This window comes from Neoarius graeffei, chromosome 5 (assembly GCF_027579695.1).
Source record: "Neoarius graeffei isolate fNeoGra1 chromosome 5, fNeoGra1.pri, whole genome shotgun sequence".
In the NCBI taxonomy this organism is placed as follows: Eukaryota; Metazoa; Chordata; class Actinopteri; order Siluriformes; family Ariidae; genus Neoarius; species Neoarius graeffei.
Window position 1 is genome coordinate 47,578,313 of NC_083573.1, and position 25,713 is coordinate 47,604,025.

Here is a 25,713-nt window from a genome sequence, read left to right on the forward strand (position 1 = left end):
GGGCGTGTAGCGCCACGTGTGGCTCGGGTGCACAATGCACCTTGCACAATAGCCCGATTTCACTTGTGCATGTAGGATTGGATTTCTCTGGCACCCCTGCTGGGACCCTTTGCTCGATTACCGACAGCAGCTCGATTTGGACGTGCATGTAAACGTACTGACAGACAACCATTCACACTCACATTCACACCTACGGTCAATTTAGAGTCACCAGTTAACCTAACCTGCATGTCTTTGGACTGTGGGGGAAACCGGAGCACCCGGAGGAAACCCACGCGGACACGGGGAGAACATGCAAACTCCACACAGAAAGGCCCTCGCCGGCCACGGGGCTCGAACCCGGACCTTCTTGCTGTGAGGCAACAGTGCTAACCACTACACCACCGTGCTGCCCTGCTTCTTTTTTTTTCTTTTTTTTTTCAGAAATGGCCTGTTACGTGATCATATCAGTTGAATTCTTTTTTTTTCCTTTTATACTAAAAGGCATCAAACAGACAGGCAAGACAGAATTTATATAAAAATGTAGGGTGCATAAGACTTTTGCACAGGACTGTATGTATTTTTACAAAAATATCTGCAGTGCTGATACTGTTGCAAATGTTCGAAGCCTCTCCACCTTTCTGCCAGATACTGGTTTCATGAATCTGTGTATCTCTAAATCATATACTATATAGATCATGACTCAGTGTCTGGTTTAAGTCCATAAATAGTTACACAGTGACACAATTTTCTGGTTTGTCTCAGTCCTCCAGAACACTGAATTTGAAAGGAAGCATGGGGAATGAGGTTGCATTGCCTGCTCAAAACTAGGGCTGCACAATATGGATAAAAAACAGTCTGCAGTAAAGCTGATGAATAAAATGCTGTGAGATGCGATAAATGTGTGCGACGGGACGTGATACAGAACCTGAAATAGAAAGTTTTTGCTATATAAGGTTTATTCCACAGTATAAAACAATTATCACAATACTTATCATCTTAAAATGACTATTGTGCAAGGTGCAAAATAAAACATTAACATCCAGACCTAAAAGTCTTAATGGAGGAATATATTTTTCTTTAATTTATACCTCACCTACAAACAGTTAGCCCAAATCCCAGATTATTTATTATTCAGTACTTAATGTATGCCGTTGTAGATCGTATGCAGTGCACTACATGTAGGGCATGCCATTCTGAGATTCAGCAGCAGAAGAAAATGTCATCGAAGTACAGAGACAAATGTAACACCGCAGAAGTAAATGTCTGCCTTTACATAAGACTAAAAGCTATTCTTACAAGTACCTTAGTATCGAAAGAGTAGTTTTTACTCTTGCGTGAATATATTAAAGTGTAACTTGGCTGCCACTATCTGATATTTTACACCAAACTTGAGATTGAGTCATCTTGTTTAAACTCTAACTACAAATGTACCTTCATTTTTCCTTCCCTCTTCCTTCTCACATTTGCCCTGCTTGCTGATTTTGCTGGCATTTGATCTGGCAGCATTTTTCCTTTTTTTGTTGTTTTTTTTGTTACTATTTCCAACCTTTAAGCTGTTGTTTGGGGCGGCACAGTGGTGTAGTGGTTAGCACTGTCGCATCACAGCAAAAAGGCTCTAGGTTCGAGCCCAGTGGACGACGGGGGCCTTTCTGTGTGGAGTTTGCATGTTCTCCCCGTGTCTGTGTGGGTTTCCTCCAGGTGCTCCGGTTTCCCCCACAGTCCAAAGACATGCAGTTAGGTTAACTGGCTACTCTAAATTGTCCATTGATCAAGCTTGGAGAGGGATGGGTTCCACTAAGCCTATGTTTACATTAGACCGTATCAGCGGATCATCAGATTAACGTTTTTAAAACGATTAGCGTGCACACAGCAACACCAATACACGATTTGCGTGCACACAGCAATACCAATACACGGATACGCTCGGCTCCGCAGGCATCCTGCGCTCCAAATCACTCCGCCCTGAACAGCGAGTGCCCTCTGGAGGGTGCGCACTCCGGCCTTGCGCAGCTCACAGAGCGCGCGAGTGAAGTGAACAAGCTGTGATTCGGGACTGAGCCGCTGTGTGTGTGATCCCAGCGCATATCACTTACCACTTGCAAGTGGAAGGATGGCAAGCCTAAAGACAATCATAACTACACAATGGGCAGTATTTGCATCAGTATTTGCAGTATTTTCATACTTTTATACTCTTTAATGAAAGGTGATACAAGGCGGAAGTCCGCGCCGTTTTTCAGCAGTCGCGTCACATGACCAACGCCAGCGAATCAGGAAGGTGGATGTCACAGTGACGTTGTCCAATGAGATGCCAGCTAGAGCTCAGCACAGCGTATCCGCGTATTCTCAATGTTTACACAGCACTGGCGCTGACACGATCTGGATTGAATACGTGGACGCTGGCGGATTCCCGTTTCCCAGCGTTTCCAGGCGGTTTAATGTAAACGGACAGTGCATCCGCGAAGAAAACGAGACAGATACGGTCTAATGTAAACGTAGCCTAAGTTTAAATGCCCTAGATACACCAGTGATGAACTGTTAAATGTCATCAGTGGTGCCCCTACAGCCCTTGCTGGCTATGGGGCACCACTGATGGCACATCACCACTTGACATTAGTGATGGGAATTTCGGCTCTTTTTCGGGAGCCGGCTCTTTTGGCTCTTCTTACTATAAGGAGCCGGCTCTTTCGGCTCCCAAACGGCTCCCAAACGGCTCCTGAGATTTTATTTTTGATTTAATTGCTGCAATTAACTAGTTAATTAATTACATTATTATTTATATTTTATCAATAGGATGTTTTCCATTTTATTTTTTAGTTTTTGTAGCCATTGTAAAGCTTTGTAAAGTATAGCAGTGTAACAATGTTCTAGCTATAGAAATAAAACTTACTTACCAATTAATAAATTATTTTCTCACAAACATAATGCAAAACTGTGTTATATTACCAATATAAAATACACAGAAGACATCAACTGTTTATCCTTTATGGCTTTATTTCACACTCGACCTTGAACAAAATGCCACAAAATATTAAAAAAAAAAAAAGGGCTGAGTGGCACCTTGAGCGCATGTAAAAAGAGAAAAAAAGTGCCGCACTCTGCTCCACCAGTAATGAGAAGCCGCTGGAACAGCAAATATGCTCCTGTTATAATGACTGCTGTCTCGTTGTATACCGCAGATTAATCTGGCCATGCCAAGGCGGTTGCCGACCGAACCTGTCAATTTATGAGCGACAATTTATATCATGAGCTTTAGGAATTCACGGCAACAAAACAATGATCATGGTTGTCAAATAGACAATCATCCTTCAGCTGAGCTGAACTCTGTCTGTCTCTCTCTCTCTCTCTCTCTCTCTCTCTCTCTCTCTCTCTGAGGCACCTAAGGACAAAAAACTAATTCGGCTCCCCAACTCGGCTCCCACCGAAGAGCCGGCTCCCGTCGTTCACTTCAAAGAGCCGGCTCTTTGAACCGGATCGTTCGCGACCGACACATCACTACTTGACATACCAAGAAGCTGTTGTTTATCACAGCCCTCCATGATCTGGTCAAGCGTAGAAGCTAATATCTTGATAAGGATAAAATGCAATATGATTCACAGCAGATAAGATTCATAGCAAACAAGATACGAATCACAGCCCTTCATTAAACATAGCCTGCCCAGTTCAGAGGACCAAAATTCATTTACCTTAAATAACTTTTATTCTGTCTAGTAGTTTTCATTTCCGGCTCGTTTCAGTGTAGTTTAGTTGTTGCCCTCAGCCTTGTCTTTATTAGGTAAAACGTTTGAAATTAACCCTAATGAGCCAACCAGTCTGTATCCCCATGTGAAAATATCACTAAAAAGGAAAGAGATCAACGAGGCCCACACTGTCACTCTTTCCATTATGATGGTAGAGGTGGCTTTCACCTCATCTGACCACAACATTAAAACAAATACATGGGATGTGATGTATACTAGACACCTGATTACTATGTTATTACGTACAGTATACAGTGGTGCTTAAAAGTTTGTGAACCCTTTGGAATTTTCTATTTTTCTGCATAAATATGACCTAAAACATCATCAGATTTTCACACAAGTCCTAAAAGTAGATAAAGAGAACCCAGTTAAATAAATGAGACAAAAATATTATACTTGGTTATTTATTTATTGAGGAAAATGATCAAATATTACATATCTGTGAGTGGCAAAAGTATGTGAACCTTGAGGATTAGCAGTGAATTTGAAGGTGAAATTAGAGTCAGGTGTTTTCAATCAATGGGATGACAATCAGGTGTGAGTGGGCACCCTGTTTTATTTAAAGAACAGGGATCTATCAAAGTCTGATCTTCACAACACATGTTTGTGGAAGTGTATCATGGCACGAACAAAGGAGATTTCTGAGGACCTCAGAAAAAGTGTTGGTGATGCTCATCAGGCTGGAAAAGGTTACAAAACCATCTCTAAAGAGTTTGGACTCCACCAATCCACAGTCAGACAGATTATGTAAGCAAGGTGTGTAATAGTCGGCGAGGACCCCAGGATAACTTCTAAGCAACTGAAGGCCTCTCTCACATTGGTTAATGTTAATGTTCATGAGTCCACAATCAGGAGAACACTGAACAACAATGGTGTGCATGGCAGGGTTGCAAGGAGAAAGCCACTGCTCTCCAAAAAGAACATTGCTGCTCGTCTGCAGTTTGCTAAAGATCACGTGGACAAGCCAGAAAGCTATTGGAAAAATGTTCTGTGGACGGATGAGACCAAAATAGAACTTTTTGGTTTAAATGAGAAGCGTTATGTTTGGAGAAAGGAAAACACTGCATTCCAGCATAAGAACCTTATCCCATCTGTGAAACATGGTGGTGGTAGTGTCATGGTTTGGGCCTGTTTTGCTGTATGTGGGCCAGGACGGCTTGCCACTACTGATGGAACAATGAATTCTGAATTATACCAGCGAATTCTAAAGGAAAATGTCAGGACACCTGTCCATGAACTGAATCTCAAGAGAAGGTGGGTCGTGCAGCAAGACAACGACACTAAGCACACAAGTTGTTCTACCAAAGAATGGTTAAAGAAGAATAAAGTGAATGTTTTGGAATGGCCAAGTCAAAGTCCTGACCTTAATCCAATCGAAATGTTGTGGAAGGACCTGAAGCGAGCAGTTCATGTGAGGAAACCCACCAACATCCCAGAGTTGAAGCTGTTCTGTATGGAGGAATGGGCTAAAATTCCTCCAAGCCGGTGTGCAGGACTGATCAACAGTTACCGGAAATGTTTAGTTGCAGTTATTGCTGCACAAGGGGGTCACACCAGATACTGAAAGCAAAGGTTCACATGCGTTTGCCACTCACAGATATGTAATATTGCATCATTTTCCTCAATAAATAAGTGACCAAGTATAATATTTTTGTCTCATTTGTTTAACTGGGTTCTCTTTATCTACTTTTACAACTTGTGTGAAAATCTGATGATGTTTTAGGTCATATTTATGCAGTAATATAGAAAATTCTAAAGGGTTCACAAACTTTCAAGCACCACTGTAAGTACCCCAAAGTGACATTTTTAAAATTTTCTCATGAATTGTTGTGTTTGTTTGTTGTGACAACCTACAGAGCACCTGTATGACAGTACTGATACTGTGAGAATGTGTGTGAATGTTGCTATTATTTGTAACCTGTAACCACTGTTATGTTTAAGTAACTCGAAGTAACTGTTTTTTTTTTTTGTCACGTTGTTTTAAATGGAAAGCCTTTGGAGCACAAGCCAGTGCCATTACAGACAGGAGAAGAAGCAGAATATATGCTAGCTCTGAAGCAGGAGTTCAGAGGAGCCATGAAGACTCTGCCTTTCTACATACGACCTGCTGCACCCAAAAAAGGTCACTGATTCATCCCACTCAGCAATATATCACAGACCGTTACATCAGAATTTACATGTCCGGCAGAAATGAGATCATTTTCAGAGGGTAGGTTATGGAGTATTAAATCTTGTCATTCTGTGGTGCGGATTTTCATGATGGAGCTGCCAATGGTGCTGGTTACTGACCTGCACTGCGTGGACAATTATTCAGTTATTTAGTGTTTTTTGCTGCACTGAAAGGTTTGTTTCATGATGACAAACAAGCAAGTTTATTAGAGAAACCTGTTTGTAATATGCAGATTTATTTTATACACACAGTTGGCATGTTGTATAGTGTACATCTCATCTCATCTCATTATCTGTAGCCGCTTTATCCTGTCCTACAGGGTCGCAGGCAAGCTGGAGCCTATCCCAGCTGACTATGGGCGAGAGGCGGGGTACACCCTGGACAAGTCGCCAGGTCATCACAGGGCTGACACATAGACACCGACAACCATTCACACTCACATTCACACCTACGGTCAATTTAGAGCCACCAGTTAACCTAACCTGCATGTCTTTGGACTGTGGGGGAAACCGGAGCACCCGGAGGAAACCCACGCGGACACGGGGAGAACATGCAAACTCCACACAGAAAGGCCCTCGCCGGCCACGGGGCTCGAACCCAGAACCTTCTTGCTGTGAGGCGACAGCGCTAACCACTACACCACCGTGCCGCCCTGTATAGTGTACATTACAAATATATTTTATTCATTGTTATCCTGTCTAGAGTGAAAGTAAAAAATTTGGACACACCTTCTAATTCAATGGTCTTTCTTTCTTTCTTTCTTTCTTTCTTTCTTTCTTTTATTAAAAGACGCTTTATGTCTTAAAGTAACGATAGATGTTGTTTCTCTTTACTTAGGTGGGGTTTACATTAGACCGTATCAGCGGATCATCAGATTAACGTTTTTAAAACGATTAGCGTGCACACAGCAACACCAATACACGATTTGTGTGCACACAGCAATACCAATACACGGATACGCTCGGCTCCGCAGGCATCCTGCGCTCCAAATCACTCCGCCCTGAACAGCGAGTGCCCTCTGGAGGGTGCGCACTCCGGCCCTGCGCAGCTCACAGAGCGCGCGAGTGAAGTGCACGAGCAGTGATTCGGGACTGAGCCGCTGTGTGTGTGATCCCAGCGCATATCACTTACCACTTGCAAGTGGAAGGATGGCAAGCCTAAAGACCATCATAACTACACAATGGGCAGTATTTGCATCAGTATTTGCAGTATTTTCATACTTTTATACTCTTTAATGAAAGGTGATACAAGGCGGAAGTCCGCGCCGTTTTTCAGCAGTCGCGTCACATGACCAACGCCAGCGAATCAGGAAGGTGGATGTCACAGTGACGTTGTCCAATGACGACGCCAGCTAGAGCTCAGCACAGCGTATCCGCATATCCGCGTATTCTCAATGTTTACACAGCACCGGAGCTGACACGATCTAGATTGAATACGTGGACCCTGGCGGATTCCCGTTTCCCGGCATTTCCAGGCGGTTTAATGTAAACAGACAGTGCATCCGCGAAGAAAACGAGACAGATACGGTCTAATGTAAACTTGGCCTTAGTTGAGCGGTTCTTGACATAATATGGATTACTACAGTTGTGGAATAGGGCTGTTTACTGTCTTTTCATTATTTACTATTTATTGTTTAATCTCAAGCACATTAAGAAGGCAAGAAATTGCACTAATTAACTTTTGACGAGGCAGACCTTTTAATTGAAAAGCATTCCAGGTGACTACCTCATGAAGCTGGTTAAGCTAATGCCAATAGTGTACACAGCGTCATCAAGATAAACGCTGGCTACTTTGAGGAATCTAAACATTGGAACATATTTTGTATAACATTTTTTCATTGACTACATAATTCCATATATGTTCCAGATGTTATTTCATAGTTTTGATGTCTTCAGTATTGGTCTACAGTGTAGAAAATAGACACAATACAGAAAAACCTGTGAATGAGTAGCGGTCTCCACACTTTTGACTGGTAGTGTATATTTCTTGATATTTATGTTAAAAGAAAGATGGTGTAATATATTTATTTATTTGTTTGTTTGTTTGTTTTAGCAGATGTGGAGCGTTACTCTGACAAATACCAGAATTTGGAACCATCTGACAACACCATTGAATGGAGCCCAGGTAGGTCTGGGTCATGAAAGGATAGCGATATGTATCATCAATAGACACCTCATCAAAAGCAATAAGAAAATTGCTTAGTAGAATGTTCGATCGTTTCACTTAAATACATTAAATGCAAACCACCAGAAACAACAAGTGAGAAGATGACTAGTGTTTCCCAGAGGGCTTAAATATACTTGTGGTGGTAGCCGGCGGAAAGGGCCACATTACCTGCTGCCGCAAAAATGGTCTGCTGTCTGTATGAGTTTGGATCACACAGGAATCTGCTTCTCTTGCACGGATTGGAATCTACACTGCTCAATAAATCACGCATACTATCTATCAGCAATAACCACAGGCTTCAGAAAAAAACAATTTCTTTGTATTTAGTTTATGATCACATTACAAGAAGGAAAAGAAACACAAAAAATTGTCTATTAATGTCTGTTACTGACACAAAAATAGAATGACCAAACGTACATGGACCGTTAATACGTCCTTTTAATAATCAGTTAAATAGGCTAGTAAAAGCACTATTACAGAGCTGAAGGCGCTGACTGGTAATGTTCACAATAACATCTAACACACACTGATTAAGACTGTCTACAGCGTGAAAGCTCTCCTTGATGTGGTTGGCTATTTGGCAAGTCATTCCAGCGCAACCCAATTCGTTTTAGTAATACAGTACATCATGTTCATTATTAGCTCATCTGGCCATAAGGCCGATGAGCTGTTGTCATGGCGTGGCGTCCATCACCCATCCATCATCCGTCCGTCGTCCACAATTCAGTTAAATCGTATCTCCTCCATCAGTTCTCCATGGATTTCCGTTCCGATTGTTTTGTTTGAATGAACTTATCACTCCACACAAAACTTGGTTGTTGTTTTGTCAAATATTTTGCTAACAAGTTAGTAATTAGGCCAACTTAACAAATTTTCCAGGCCTCTCACAAGAATTGTACAACCCCGATTCCAAAAAAGTTGGGACAAAGTAGAAATTGTAAATAAAAACGGAATGCAATGATGTGGAAGTTTCAAAATTCCATATTTTATTCAGAATAGAACATAGATGACATAACAAATGTTTAAACTGAGAAAATGTATCATTTAAAGAGAAAAATTAGGTGATTTTAAATTTCATGACAACAACACATCTCAAAAAAGTTGGGACAAGGCCATGTTTACCACTGTGAGACATCCCCTTTTCTCTTTACAACAGTCTGTAAACGTCTGGGGACTGAGGAGACAAGTTGCTCAAGTTTAGGGATAGGAATGTTAACCCATTCTTGTCTAATGTAGGATTCTAGTTGCTCAACTGTCTTAGGTCTTTTTTGTTGTATCTTCCATTTTATGATGCGCCAAATGTTTTCTATGGGTGAAAGATCTGGACTGCAGGCTGGCCAGTTCAGTACCCGGACCCTTCTTCTACACAGCCATGATGCTGTAATTGATGCAGTATGTGGTTTGGCATTGTCATGTTGGAAAATGCAAGGTCTTCCCTGAAAGAGACATCGTCTGGATGGGAGCATATGTTGCTCTAGAACCTGGATATACCTTTCAGCATCGATGGTGTCTTTCCAGATGTGTAAGCTGCCCATGCCACACACACTAATGCAACCCCATACCATCAGAGCTGCAGGCTTCTGAACTGAGCGCTGATAACAACTTGGGTCGTCCTTCTCCTCTTTAGTCCGAATGACACGGCGTCCCTGATTTCCGTAAAGAACTTCAAATTTTGATTCGTCTGACCACAGAACAGTTTTCCACTTTGCCACAGTCCATTTTAAATGAGCCTTGGCCCAGAGAAGACGTCTGCGCTTCTGGATCATGTTTAGATACGGCTTCTTCTTTGAACTATAGAGTTTTAGCTGGCAACGGCGGATGGCACGGTGAATAGTGTTCACAGATAATGTTCTCTGGAAATATTCCTGAGCCCATTTTGTGATTTCCAATACAGAAGCATGCCTGTATGTGATGCAGTGCCGTCTAAGGGCCCGAAGATCACGGGCACCCAGTATGGTTTTCCGGCCTTGACCCTTACGCACAGAGATTCTTCCAGATTCTCTGAATCATTTGATGATATTATGCACTGTAGATGATGATATGTTCAAACTCTTTGCAATTTTACACTGTCGAACTCCTTTCTGATATTGCTCCAGTATTTGTCGGCGCAGAATTATGGGGATTGGTGATCCTCTTCCCATCTTTACTTCTGAGAGCCGCTGCCACTCCAAGATGCTCTTTTTATACCCAGTCATGTTAATGACCTATTGCCAATTGACCTAATGAGTTGCAATTTGGTCCTCCAGCTGTTCCTTTTTTGTACCTTTAACTTTTCCAGCCTCTTATTGGCCCTGTCCCAACTTTTTTGAGATGTGTTGCTGTCATGAAATTTCAAATGAGCCAATATTTGGCATGAAATTTCAAAATGTCTCACTTTCGACATTTGATATGTTGTCTATGTTCTATTGTGAATACAATATCAGTTTTTGAGATTTGTAAATTATTGCATTCCGTTTTTGTTTACAATTTGTACTTTGTCCCAACTTTTTTGGAATCGGGGTTGTATCTCCTCTCTCTCATTTCTCATCTGGTTCCAGTTCTAGTCAATGTTTTGGGTAGAGCTTCCTTCGGGGAACAAAACTTGGTCATTTGTTTGTTGATTTTCTTGTTGTAAACAATTTGTTTACACCTTTGTTTATTTTCAGTTAAATCGTGTCTCTTCCCTCAGTTCTCAATGGATTTCGGTTCTGATTGTTTCGTTTGAAAGAACTAGACCTTCTGCACAAAATTTGGTCATTGTATTGTCAAATATTTGCTAATGAACTGCTAATTAGGTCAATTTCACGAATTTTGGGACTTCTCATTAGAATTGTATCTCCTCTCGCAGTTCTCACCAAATTTCAGTTCTGATTAATGTTTTGGGTAGATCTTCCCTCGGGGAACAAAACTTGGTCGTTTGTTTGTTCATTTTCTTGTTGTAAACAATTTGTTTACACCTTTGTTTATTTTCCGTTAAATTGTGTCTCCTCCCTCTCTTACTTCTCAGTGGATTTCAGTTCTGATTATTTTATTTGAAAGATCTAGACCTTCTGCACAAAACTTGGTCATTGTAATTTTTTTTTGCTAACAAATTAGTAATTAGGTCAATTTAACAACTTTTCTTCTGACTAGAATTGTATCTCCTCTTTCATTTATCATGCGAATTCAGTTCTAATCAATGTTTTGGGTCGATCTTCCCTTTAGGAACAAAATTTAGTCCTTTGTTGATTTTCCTGTTTTAAACAGTTTGTCGTGGAAGTTGGTCCTCTCTCACATTGTCACATTTTAGTTCTGTTTGATGTTTTGGTAGTCATGATTGTTTTGATGGCAAGCCAGATGAACTTTGTCCTTTGACATTCTGGTTATTTATCTATCACTCACAGAGCATTCTTGTTCTTCATACTTATTTGTTTAAATGGGCGGCCCGCTCGTGTAAAGTCTACATGTGGGAAAACACTGTACAGACGATGAGGAAAAGTAAAGTGAAAGTAAAGTGTTTAAAGTCAAAACAAAGTTGTTAAATTCAGCCTTTTTTTCTCCTGGTAAATACTAAAAATAGAGCTTTAAAATGATCAGTAATTATCGATATTGACTGAAATTAAACATTGTTATCATGATCAATTTTTCAGCTATATCGCCCAGCCCTAAGCCCAGGTACATAGTTTATTTCACAGTGCTCTTTATCTAACCTGATAGGGCTGGATGTTGAACTGGAACTTAGTTTGCAGTGTTATTAAGGGATGTCATTGAGGTTCGTTCCATTCGATCATCGCTCCCATAGAGCCTGAATTGACGCCGTTAATTGAATGACAAATTGCCATGAAGTGAGGGTTGGTTTTCGGCACACTAATTAAAGGCCTTATCTTCAGCAAAGCTGAAGCTGTTTTTCTGCTATCATAATATTTGTGTCAAGTCAAGGCGATGTATATTTCCATTTATCACAGTAAAATGTAATTAATATTAGGAATACAATATAAGTTTCCTGGAATACACTTAACATGAAACAGTGGCAAACAGGAGGAGTGACAACAAATACAATCAATAAACTATATAATAAGCAATATAGCAAACATCATGCACGATAAATTCTACACAACAAACTGTATAGTATGTATTCTTTCAATGTAAACTGTTTAAGTAGTTCTATATATGAGCTATGTATTAGTTTTTATATTATTAATATATTATACTATGGGCGGTATGGTGGTGTGGTGGTTAGCACTGTCGCCTCACAGCAAGAAGGTTCTGGGTTCGAGCCCCGGGGCCGGCGAGGGCCTTTCTGTGTGGAGTTTGCATGTTTTCCCCGTGGGTTTCCTCCGGGTGCTCCGGTTTCCCCCACTGTTCAAGGACATGCAGGTTAGGCTAACTGGTGGCTCTAAATTGACCGTAGTGGTGAATGTGAGTGCGAATGGTTGTGTCTGTCTATGTGTCAGCTCTGCGACGATCTGGTGACTTGTCCAGGGTGTACCCCGCCTCTCACCCATAGTCAGCTGAGATAGGCTCCAGCTTGCCCATGACCCTTCACAGGATAAGTGGTTACTGATAATGAATGGATGTATTATACTATATATTAACCCTTTGATGCAAAACATATGCGCACCCCTTCTAATGCACAACATGGGTCAAAAATACCCGCATTCATTTTCCAGGTCATTTCATGCTGACTGAGTTTTTCTTTGCTCTATCTTTTGAAATCAATTTATTTTATGATTGAATATTCCAAGTATTCTTTAAATATCTTGTTTTTAATTACCACAAATCATTAATTTAATTTTTTCTTTCCTACTTTATGAACAAAATACTTTTTATATTACTACACATGGGTCATCCAAGTGTGATTTAAAATTAAATGTCTTGATACTATAATAATAATTTGTTTCAAGTAATTACTTTAGCAGTGAATGGGGCCAGTTATTTATTTATTAACTATGTAGTTAGCTAAGCCAACTACAATAAAATTAGCTAACTAAAGGAGAATATGTCAGCAGCTCGGTAGTTAATAGTAATTACTTGTAACTTTCTGACAAGTAATCTACTCACTCTCAAGGTAAACTAAACATAATCAATTTTTTTCTAAGGTAATGTTAGAACAATTGAAAAACATTACTTCCATGTATGAGATGGGCAAAGGGCGCTGTGCTGAGCTGTGAAATGTCTGACACAAGCACAATTCACAGTTCCCACCAAACGCTGGAGTAAATGCATGCGGGTCGTTTCTGACCCATGTGTGTAAACTTGATGTAGAATTACAAAAGCTGTTCTTGTTCATAACTTAAGAAAGGAAAAATAAAAATGATGATTTGTGCTAAACAAAAACAAGATATTTACTGCATATTTGGAAAAGTAAATGACAAAATGAATTTATTTCAAAAGTATATCATAGAAACACTCAGCCATCCATGAAATAACCTGGAAAATGAATGCAGGTCGTTTTTGACCCATGTTGTGCATTAGAAGGGTAGTGATACAAAAAGGGTTTTTATTCAGAAAGTAAGAAAGGAAAAAATAAAATAAGGATGTATGATGATCAAAAACAAGTTAATTGAGGAATACCTTGAATACTGAATGATGGAATTAATTTATTGCAAAGATATAGAATATAAAAACTCAGCCGGGTCACTTTTGACCCATGTTTTGCATCAAAGGGTTAAATAATAAAAACACATTAACTAATAATAAAGTAAAAAAAACACCTTTAAAAATACAAGTAAAATATTTGCTGTTGAATAATCACTAATTTGAAGATAACCTCAGGAAACTGGTGTACAAGGTTTCCAGCACAGTTCTATTTTAGTTGCATTGATTAATACAAACATTAATTTAGAGATTAAAATATGTATTTTATTTTCAGTCTCAGATGAGAGTGGTGTAAGCTCAGCTGTAGCCTCTTCACATATTCCCTTTATTCCCTGTTTTTTTATATTTTGCTTTGGAAAAAAGCCTCAGGCAAGCTTGAGCACATTAAAATCACAGATCGGATGTTTTCCCCTTAAATTTGATATTTGGAGAACAGCCCAAACGCTGTTCCTGTTGTTTTTGCTCACAACAATTTACTGAAATGACCAAAAAATATTTCTTGTTGTTTCTGTTGTATTTGCTTTGTTTTTGTAATACTCCAAATGTTGTTTTTTTTTTGTTCTCTTCCAGACTGGAAGCGCTTACCGAAGGAGCTGCGTGTGCGGGTGAAAAGGCCTCCGAGTGAGAGTTAGTGAGCTGCATTGTGCACGACATCCTGAATAAACACTTCCATGCATGCAAAATTAGCCACTCTACTTTCTGCTTTTCAGAGAGAGAATTGCTAATCTACAGCCACACCAAAGTAACACTGCACACTGGAGTTGTGCCTCTGCTTCAGTCTCACAGGCCACAGAAGATATATTACACACAGAGCTTTTAGAGAGAAATGATGTCAGTCTTTAAATACATTTCCTTTGAAAAGTGAAGTACCTCTGCTTGTTAGCAGTGTGAATGTATAAGTTGTTTTCCACTGCAGCTGTATGTCCTTTTGCAGCACTCAGGCCTTTCTGTAGCCACACGTCTTAAAAGAGGGTAAATGGCATAAATTAGAGCACATGGAAGAGGCAGCCTTGTCTTCTTCTCTTTAAGAGTGGAAGGTAGGCTCTGACTCACTGCTGTCTCAGGGGAAATCAGGAAGACAGCACTCTGTGCCATTACACACACCTCCAAAATGAAAGGCTGCAGACAGCGATGAATGATGCAGAAAGCCAGAGATGTAGAGAACAGTGTTTTCTCAGAACAGTGATAGAGTCGCATGCATTTAGCTCATTTGTTATATACTTTGTAATGCACCTTATTGCTTTATAACATTTTCAACAAGATTTTTGCACACAATATACATTACACCACATATATTACCTCTATAAATATAAACGTACAATCCAACCTGGTGTGTCTCTTTTCCATGGTATTCAGAAAAGGAGCATATAGCATGCGAAACGTTTACACGGCTTGGCTATTAACAGTTTGTAAATGCATGCCGCTTGTCCGATTGTTTCATGTTTGTTTTTTTCCAACCTCTGTTTATTGCTGTTTGATGCCACCTGAAGCTATTTGCACATTATTTTTCTATCCTCTTTCTTCAACTAAGCACGGATGATCTCACTTCTGGGAATTGTGTGTTTCAGGAAGCTCAGTCATTTCCAAAAGCAGCAAACAGCCACAAGTGGACAAAGAGATCATCCGCAAACTGGAGGTAGTATCCTATTTTCCTATCACGCATCAGCTTACGCATTATTTGTTATTCCGTGGATAGATCACATTAAATCTGTCTTCACGTCAGAGAAAAATCATTTTAAATGGCCCTTCATTTTCACTGCTAAATAGCAATTAGTTAATGAATCACCAATTAGTTTTCACTAATTCTCTGTCACATGTAATCCTTCAGACGCTGGAGAAAAAAGAGCAGGTGGTGAGTTCCGATGAAGAAGAGGGCGAGAAGAAAAAAACAGAGGATGAAGAAGCAGAAGGGGAGGAGGAGTATGATGAGGAGGAGTTTGAAGAGGTATGGTTTCCATAGTGGCAGACAGGATAATGATCATGTATGTGATGTGTTCATGTTCCAGTCTAGTGCATGCATGTGTTTTGTGTGTGTGTGTGTGTGAAACAGGAGACGGACTACATCATGTCATATTTTGACAATGGTGAGGATTTCGGTGCAGACAGTGATGACAATATGGACGAGGCTGTTTACTGATGCCGAACTGCAAAGCCACAAATGATAAGCTGAGTGAATCTGAATCCTCCATGCATTAAGGACTGGCTGGATGTCTGATGATTCCTTTGGGCAGCTGAGTTTGTTATACAGAAATTCATGGACTTCCCTTCACCACAAAATTGGATAAGATATCCATTCGACAGCTTTTATAAGTGAAGTGCAAAAATCCTGAAACGCTGTAAAATATAATCAACTTTAGTCTTTTAGTTGATTTTTTTACTTAAGTGCCCACTTGGGGAAAAAAAAAAAAAAAAAAATGTTATAAATGTAATTAGCCAGGTTCATGAAAATGGAACAGAAATCCATTACCTTGTTTGAATGAATTGGTTGAATTTAACACGATGTTAATATAAAGTAAGAAAAGATTTTATTCCATACCACAGATTTGACCAATCATATACAGTATAAGACTGAGATTTTCCAGTGTATGAAAATACATACAGTACATTATTAATGTGCTAGAAGCAAATTGTAGCCAGGTAGGCTGATATCTGTATGTTGTTTCTCATTAATAGTGACCTTTTGAACTAGTTTTATCATTTTTATTGTAATTTTAGCTATTACACAGGAACAAGAAGCACACTTTATATACATTTTAAAGTTTTATACAATGTGAATACAATTTGAATATTAAAACGTGTAGCAATTTGGTAACATCTGGGCTGATTACTGAGTACAATCAGTAGCTGATTCCAATACAACAAGTAATAAGTTTGAGATAGTGTGATTGTTTTTCTTGCTGTATTAGTAATAAACACCTGTGTATCAGTTAACCTAAACTTCCATCCATCCATCATCTGTAGCCGCTTATCCTGTGCAGGGTCGCAGGCAAGCTGGAGCCTATCCCAGCTGACTATGGGTGAGAGGCGGGGTACACCCTGGACAAGTCGCCGGGTCATCACAGGGCTGATACATAGACACAGACAACCATTCACACTCACATTCACACCTACGGTCAATTTAGAGTCACCAGTTAGCCTAACCTGCATGTCTTTGGACTGTGGGGGAAACCGGAGCACCCGGAGGAAACCCACGCGGACACGGGGAGAACATGCAAACTCCACACAGCCACACCCCAAAATCTAGTGGAAAGCCTTCCCAGAAGAGTAGAGGCTGTTATAACACCAGAGGGGGAATAAATCTGGAATGGGATGTTTAAAAAGTATGTGATGGTCAGGTATCCACAAACTTTTGACCGCATAGTGTATATTATACGCTATTATGCATATAGGACACTTTTGCAATGGAATAAAAACATGTATTCTGTTCGCTTCTAGCAGGTTTCATTCATTTGCTCTAATAGCATGCAATATTGTTTGCATATCGCTTATCCTACGTGCATGACGTCATTCTACCCAATGGAGAATGAGCGTTGAATATGGTTTATGATATGGCATGGTTATCAAGACAACATGACGTCACACATCGGAGACGTAAAACCTCCGCACTAGCAAGTGACTGTGACAATTTGTAAACAAACATGGCTGCCAGGTTTGCTCCGTTAAATACAGATTTTGAGAGAATTTTAAGAGAAAAAGGCATTGAACACCCGAAAGGAACGTATAATACTACTACTACTACTAATAATAATAATAATGGCTTTTTTTTCATGGTATATCAGATATATTCCATTCCACTCGTCTTCAACTCATTCAATATCATGCTAGCTGAATGGAATATATCTGATATACCATGAAAAAAAGCCAGCCAATATTATTTAAATATATCATGTAAAGGATAAAGTACAGCAAGCCGCAAAATAAACTCCAATAGGATGATACAGGACCCCGATACAAAGCGGAGGTCACCCTGAAGGGGTTTATTTCGCAATAATAATGTCTCACTGTACATTACCCTTCTTATTACAAAGCTACTTACTAAAGAAATCAATCATTTGACAAAATATAGTGATTTAAAAATGATTTTATTGCTTCTGCTAATGATGTGGTCCATAGCAATGGTCTGTTATACAGAAACAACAAATTGTCGAATGCCGTAACTGGCCAATCAGAATCGAATATTCAACAAAGCGTGTAATAAAGAACTAATAATTGTGTCACCCACAATTCTTGTCTCTCAACTGCCTCATGTCACTGAATTGTCGAACAAAGCAAATCTACAAATTCACATCTCCCATGTAATATCTGACCTGAAAAGGCCCCTCAATGAACATAAGCTGAAATCCTCAACATTACAGGATCTCTTCTTTAGGAGTCAGGGCTCTTCCAAGAATGGGGTAGAGGCTTCTATTCAGGGACCTACTGAAACGTATTCAGTGGAAGATTCCCACAGTGAAACTTTAGCCAGGATAGGTCAGGGCAGAGCTGGAGGATGAGGTATGAATCAGTGCACGTCGACAGAATCTCTCAAGCTTGTTCCTCACAACCTGACAGAATGGTTAGAGGACTAACTAGACACCAACTGCTCTGCTATTTAGTAGGCAGTCAAGTGCTACATATATGGGGGTGTCGTGGCTCGGGTGGCTGGGGCGCCATGCCATGGGTCCGGGGACCCGGGTTCGGTTCCGGCCCGGGGTCGTTTCCCGGTTCCTCCCCGTCTCTCTCTCCCGCTTGCTTCCTGTCCTGTCTCTGCACTGTGCTGTCCAATGGGGGTGGAAGAAGCCCAGAAAAAGATCTTTAAAAAAAAAAAGTGCTACATATACAGTGCTATGCCAAAGTTTGGGCAATCCTGGTCAAAATTGCTGTTACTGTGAACAGTTAAGCAAGTTGAAGATGAAATGATCTCCAAAAGGCATAAAGTTAAAGATGACTCGTTCCCTTTATATTTTAAGCAAAAACAATTTTTTTTATTTTCACCTTTTACATTTTCAAAATGACAAAAAAAGGAAAAGGGCCCGAAGCAAAAGTTTGTGCACCCTGCATGGTTAGTACCTAGTAACACCCCCTTTGGCAAGCATCACAGCTTGTAAATACTTTTTGTAGCCAGCTAATAATCTTTCGGTTCTTACCTGGGGGATTTTCACATATTTGTCCTTGCAAAAGGCTGCCAGTTCTACAAGTTTCTTGGGCTGTCTTGCATGCACTGTTCTTTCAGAAAGTTTCTTCATCTTCCAGACCTCACCTTGATCTCCGCTGTTTCTGTTAACTGCCATTTCTTAATAACATTACAGTCTGAGGAAACAGCTACCTGAAAACACTTTGCTACGTTCTTGTAGCCTTCTCCTGCTTTGTGAGCTCAATCAGAATGCGAGGGAGTTGCTTAGAGGAGCCCATGGCTGTTGATTTTAGGGACAAGTTTGAGGAGTCAGAGAATTTATACAGCTTTGAAATCTGCATCATCTGACCTTTCCTAACGAAGAATTTGAACAAGCCACTACTCAATAAGCTAATTAAGGTCTGGAACCTTGGTAAAAGTTACCTGAGAACTCAAATGTATTGGGGTGCCCAAACTTTCACATGGTGTTCCTTTTCTTTTTTCACTCTCCAATTGTACAAAACAAAAATAATACACAAATCTTGCAGAAAACGCTGAAAAGAAATGTCGTTTTTACCTTTATGCCTTTTGGTGATCAGTTCATCTTCTGCTCACTTCTCATCTCATCTCATTATCTCTAGCCGCTTTATCCTTCTACAGGGTCGCAGGCAAGCTGGAGCCCATCCCAGCTGACTACGGGCGAAAGGCGGGGTACACCCTGGACAAGTCGCCAGGTCATCACAGGGCTGACACATAGACACAGACAACCATTCACACTCACATTCACACCTACGGTCAATTTAGAGTCACCAGTTAACCTAACCTGCATGTCTTTGGGCTGTGGGGGAAACCGGAGCACCCGGAGGAAACCCACACGGACACGGGGAGAACATGCAAACTCCACACAGAAAGGCCCTCGCCGGCCCCGGGGCTCAAACCCAGGACCTTCTTGCTGTGAGGCGACAGCGCTAACCACTACACCACCGTGCCGCCTTCTGCTCACTTAACTATTCATAATAACATACATTTTCAGTAAGGGTGCCCAAACTTTTGCATGCCACTGTATTTCTATGAAACTTTACTAAATTTTTGTCAGATTGGTTCCTGCCTGTGCAGTTCTAACACAGTGTGTAAAGTATTGTGTGCACCACTACTTCAAAAGCCCATGTACCCAGACATGTCTGAGCAACTCTTGTTGGATCCTTATAATAACTTTCATTACTGAGCCAGGATATTTCTGTTTTCTAAATGAGAAAAAAACTACTTCGTTCTTAATACATATAAATCTTTTTAAATAAGTCCCAGTATTATGCATAATTTTAGTAGCGTCTTGCTGTCTTTTTGAGAAAAGACAGCACAAAATGGATCCTGGGACAGTATGGCAATTTGGCCGTGGTGCTTTCTCAGCATCTGGTTTAAATCCAAATCCTAAATACTGATATCCAGCTGGTTGGACGTGAGGAAGACTGCCCAGAACAGAGTCAGAGGGTGGAGATTCATCGATGGCCTATGCTCTATAAGGGGCGAAGGGCCTAAGTAAATACTGATACATGAGCCTGTGCCTGTGCAGCAAGTACTAATCCAGAGCTTAGGTGTAGCACGTAGACATTTAAAACTGTCGCCTAGCAGGTCTTCTAGTATGACTTTGAGTATTACAAATACTGCTAAAGTATTTCAGATACCAGTACACCATTCTGCACTTTGAGTTCATTTTAAATTAGTGCAATTCAGTATAAAATGTGGATATGTGCAGGCATTCAATACAATCAGCACTTGTTAAATATTCAGTTAGTACCAGACCAAGGCTGATCATGACACTAAAAACATGAACGATACAACATATATCATCATAAGTCCTTCCCATGCCAGAACCTGGTCTTCCTAGACAGTCTCCCATCCCAGTACTAACCAGGCCCTTGAGGCGCATAGGGCGACGCCGATCTCTGTTTCCATAGCTCTTGGCCTCTCACCTATATAGCTAGGGTTACAGTGGGGGGCTGGTCCTTTGGTAATCGTGAGAGTTTGACTCCCCACTCACATCTGTATTGCAGCGTGCCTTGCCAGACGACAGTAGGTACCATTTTATGATGGTCTTTGGTATGATCCGACCGTGAGTAGAACTCCTGGTCTCCTGATTGAGAAGCGAACACGCTAACCACTAGGTTGACTTGCAGTCCATACAACGCATATACTGCAGTTTAATCCACACAAACATACCGCATTTGTTTCTTGACAAGAAGTTCCTCATAGGACTGAGGTAAATAAGCAAAGACTCATGCACACAAAGCAGTTTGCTAATTCCAGCTGAGAAGAGAAAGTCTGGCTCAATCTTTCATCCTCTTTAATTAAGATTCAGCTCTTGGCATGTCTGTAAGAGGAACAGTGGTCATGCGCTGAAAACAAAAGCAATCCTTCATGACACTCTTCACTCCACTCCATTTGCTCCCCTCAAGCAACATGATTTTTTTTTTGTTGTTGTTGTTGTTTTTCAATAATTGATGTTTGCTCTTGAAAGCTGTTTATAACTCCTGCACTGGACACACACACATACACACATCTATATGCAGAAACATCATTTATTTTTATACTTGAGACTTGGCACATAGATTCCGTTTTGTAATATGCGAATGTAGATGTGTCTTTTTATGTCTCCTAAATAAATTCCTCTCTGGTCCAGGTAAGAAATTCAAGAAATCAAAACTGTGAACATGTCAGATCAGTTAGGACAGAGTTCACTGTATACACGTAGTCTCAAAGGTTAAAAAGTCTCGCTTGGCAAATTTCAGTGTATCCAATGCATTCTTTACAGTGTATCTGAGCCCTCTTGTGTTTGCATAAGAAGGATCAAGCTACAATTAACAGTTATTCCACAAAATCTAGTCGTACATGAGCTGATAGCCGATGAAGCACGTAGCACCGAGTTGGCAATAAGCCATGTACAATGAGACTGAGTGGAATAACTGTTGTATTATATCTGCATTCACTGGATTTTGAGAAACAGAGCATTTTTATTTTTATTTTTTGCAAATTTGATAAATAAAAACTTTATACAAAACGTCTGACAAAATCATTTCCGCTTAGAATGCAAACAAACCGGTGAAATGACAGGAGCAATTTGTGGAAAATGCGAAAATAATAATTCTTCCATCTCATTATCTGTAGCCGCTTTATCCTTCTACAGGGTCGCAGGCAAGCTGGAGCCTATCCCAACTGACTACGGGTGAAAGGCGGGGTACACCCTGGACAAGTCGCCAGGTCATCACAGGGCTGACACATAGACACAGACAACCATTCACACTCACATTCACACCTACGCTCAATTTAGAGTCACCAGTTAACCTAACCTGCATGTCTTTGGACTGTGGAGGAAACCGGAGCACCCGGAGGAAACCCACACGGACACGGGGAGAACATGCAAACTCCACACAGAAAGGCCCTCGCCGGCCGCTGGGCTCGAACCCGGACCTTCTTGCTGTGAAGCGACAGTGCTAACCACTACACCACCATAATAATAATTCTTGAAAAATTAAAAAAAGAGATACATTCTTCCCATCAAATACTTTTAGTCCATATTTTGTTGCTTTTTTTTTTGTATTTTTGGGGGTTTTGTTTTCGAGTAGAATTTTTATTTCGTCCTCGGTTGGTTCAGCAACACGGTCCGCTATTTTGTTTTTCTCTACTCACAGTATATGAGCTGATATCCTAGTAGTAGAGTAGCTAATCAGAGTGCATGATTGCTCATATCCAGTGAATATGGATAGAATAATTGGTGTTATACTTTTTTTTAATTATCACAAACACTAGGGCGGCACGGTGGTGTAGTGGTTAGCGCTGTCGCCTCACAGCAAGAAGGTCCAGGTTCGAGCCCTGTGGCCGGCGAGGGCCTTTCTGTGCGGAGTTTGCATGTTGTCCCCGTGGGTTTCCTCCGGGTGCTCCGGTTTCCCCCACAATCCAAAGACATGCAGGTTAGGTTAACTGGCGACTCTAAATTGACTGTAGGTGTGAATGTGTGTGTGAATGGTTGTCTGTGTCTATGTGTCAGCCCTGTGATGACCTGGCGACTTGTCCAGGGTGTACCCTGCCTTTCACCCGTAGTCAGCTGGGATAGGCTCCAGCTTGCCTGCGGCCCTGTAGAACAGGATAAAGCGGCTAGAGATGATGAGATGAGATCACAAACACTGAAAATCAGCAAAAAAACATAAGAAACTGCATAGATACCATTCACCCTGTAAACTTTACAGTATAAACATTCTGTGCATAGCATACTCATGTACTGTATGGTGGTAGCAATTTTGTTTTAGTTTCCTGTGCATCTCTCTCAATTAGTAGGTCATGGCATCCTCAGAGGCAGCAGCTTGCAAGAACAGTTTGTTCTCATGCCTGATATTGTAGGAGACTAGTCCAGATGCACACGCTTGGATTAGTTTTCAGCACCAGCCTTCAGCTGTTAGCTATATCTGACAACCCCATCCTCCCTGACCACTACAGACAGAGTGAGTCATCAAAGACAGGGCTCTCAAAAATCATCTGCTCAAATATCAAATACAAAACAAAACATGTAGCTTGTTTAGTATCCAATCATCCCAGAAATAATTATGCAATTAAGGCAATATGATGAGCAGTGCTTTATTAGAGCCAGGTTTTTTGGGGGTTTTTTAGACGGCAAAACATGTTCAAGAATATAATAGCTGTACTCTCTTTGGCATGCTGCTAAGACACAGTATTCATGACCTGGATAATCCAGTGCTCACCATCGTTTTCAGCCAACCCTTTCATCTGTCCATAATGATCAAAAGAGTGTGAAGTAAACGAAAACTTACTTGAAAGCCACCTGTTTATGGCAGAGCTTATCAAGGGGCACACTACCCTGCCCAAATGTGGGGTTTCCTTCTCCCAAAACTCAACCAAAAATTTGAAAACTGTAATCTTTAGCTGGTGAGCTGAATCAGGTGTGTTTAGAATTAGGAAACCCTGAAATGGTGTAGGTCCCCAGGACTGGAATTCAGGACTGCTGGTTTCTAGAAAGATTACGAGGAAGGGATCTTCAACTCTTCATATCCTAGATGCAGATTAACAACAGATGCGAAACAGTTAAAAACCATATGACAAGGTATATATCTTAATTCTTGTCCATATTTAAATTGTCATATTTAGAAGTCTGTATGTACTTACTTGCCAATAGTCTGCAATTTCACTAAGCTTCCATTTTCCACAGAAACCAAGATGCTTATGCATTAGGTCATGCACTGAGCACATGAAACAAGACATTAACCAATCATTGCCTAACCCTGTTGCATGATTCTAGACCGGAGCCAATCACATGCAAGGAAACCTGCATGTGCCAACTTCTACAAATCTCAGAGGGCCTGTTCAGTGATGTGCCAAATACTCTATATGACACACTGTAGGTCCTGTGTAATTGCTAGCATTTTATTTGTAGACATTCAAGACTTATTATTCATCTTAATACACGCAGAGAAATTCTGAGTAATTTTTGTTTTACAATTATAGTAAACACAAAACATTTTGCAAGTCAAGCAGTCACACAGTATGATTTCATTGTCATCATAAGTGTGTTTATATAGGTGTTTTTGTACGTGTGTGTGTACACTTGTGACATATTGAGGACTGGAATACGTTTTTTAGGAATGGAGTTAGGACATTTTTGGGAGGTGAGGACATTTTGATTGGTCCTCACTTCTTCAAAGGGCCGTTTGAGGATTAAGACTTAGTTTTAGGGTTAAGGTTAGAATTAGATTTAGATAAGGGTTGAGGTTAGTCATTTAGTTGGGATGGTTAACGTTAGGGTTAGGGGCAAGGGGAAGAATTATGTCAATGATTGTCCCCACGAAGATAGAAATAAAAAAAAAATAATGTGTGTGTGTGTGTATAGAGTGTGATTCAGCATACGGGGTTCCTGTTTGACATTTTGGTTTGGATGGTTCAGCAAACATAGTGGCCTCAAATGTCACTACAAATTCAGAGCTGCTTCCAAGCATGCACAAGTGCCTATGTAGAAGCACCACTGTCTCCTTTTTAACCCCTTCGGCTGGTCCATTTGTTTTACTTGTAACTACGTGTCTTAGTGTCTTCGTAAACAGTTAGACTGCTATGAACAATTTCAGTGGCTTTTGGCATAGATTCTCTGTCTCTGAAACTGTACTAAAGGAATGAACATCATCCTTCCAAATAATAATAATAATAATTAATAGTACATTTTATTTATAAGCACCTTTCATGACACTCAAGGACACTACAAGAATAAAACAGATAAAATATACAACAGATAAAAACTACACAATATAAAATGGAAAGAAAAAAATGCAATTTACAGGGAATAAGCTAAACAGCAGATAGAAACTAAACAGCAAAAATAAGAAAAAATTATATTCCCTCAATTAGTGTTTTGATGATGGTGGTGGAGAGCGCTGTCTAACACACCATTCCAAAATCTCCCATCGGTGTTTATCCATCCATCCATCCATTATCTGTAGCCGCTTATCCTATTCTACAGGGCCGCAGGCAAGCTGGAGCCTATCCCAGCTGACTACGGGCAAAAGGCGGGGTACACCCTGGACAAGTCGCCAGGTCGTCGCAGGGCTGACACATAGACACAGACAACCATTCACACTCACTTTAGAGTCACCAATTAGCCTAACCTGCATGTCTTTGGACTGTGGGGGAAACTGGAGCACCCAGAGGAAACCCATGCAGACACGGAGAGAACATGTAAACTCCACACAGAAAGGCCCTTGCTGGCCGCTGGGCTCGAATCCAGGACCTTCTTGCTGTGAGATGACAGTGCTAACCACTACACCACCGTGCCACCCCATCGGTGTTTAATTAGGTTGAAATCTGGTGACCATTAGGGCCATGATTAAATCATTTTCATCTTCATCAGGCTTTTCAGTGAGCCCTCTGGCCCTAGATGGGAATATTGTCATATCGGAAGAGAGCACACCCATCAGGATAGAAATGTTTTGTCATAGGTGTCATAATTTTTGCCATGG

The 25,713-nt window shown here is 40.6% G+C and overlaps 1 protein-coding gene and 1 long non-coding RNA gene across 4 annotated transcripts in view; one reads left to right on the forward strand and one right to left on the reverse strand.

Annotated features, from left to right (window-relative positions):
• Positions 1–17,037, forward strand: part of polr3glb (RNA polymerase III subunit GL b) — a 43,768-nt gene extending 26,731 nt beyond the window's left edge. Inside the window, exons 3-8 of one of the 2 annotated variants that reach the window (XM_060921844.1) lie at positions 5,712–5,841; positions 7,945–8,013; positions 14,182–14,238; positions 15,180–15,247; positions 15,440–15,556; positions 15,662–17,037. In XM_060921844.1, the coding sequence (XP_060777827.1) occupies positions 5,712–5,841; positions 7,945–8,013; positions 14,182–14,238; positions 15,180–15,247; positions 15,440–15,556; positions 15,662–15,748 (528 nt within the window). In that variant the 3' untranslated portion in view covers positions 15,749–17,037. The remainder of the gene's footprint in view (positions 1–5,711; positions 5,842–7,944; positions 8,014–14,181; positions 14,239–15,179; positions 15,248–15,439; positions 15,557–15,661) is intronic. The other variant, XM_060921845.1, reaches the window with a different exon arrangement.
• Positions 17,038–19,480: 2,443 nt separating this feature from the next.
• On the reverse strand, positions 19,481–23,958 carry LOC132886017 (uncharacterized). Of its 2 annotated transcripts, none has more exons than XR_009654658.1 (3): positions 23,876–23,958; positions 23,524–23,762; positions 19,481–21,231 (listed from the first exon to the last, which is right to left on the reverse strand). It is a non-coding gene; the product is annotated as an uncharacterized LOC132886017 (long non-coding RNA). The 2 variants fall into 2 exon arrangements; XR_009654657.1 differs by having other exon boundaries at positions 19,481–21,236.
• Between the last annotated feature and the right edge of the window lie 1,755 nt (positions 23,959–25,713).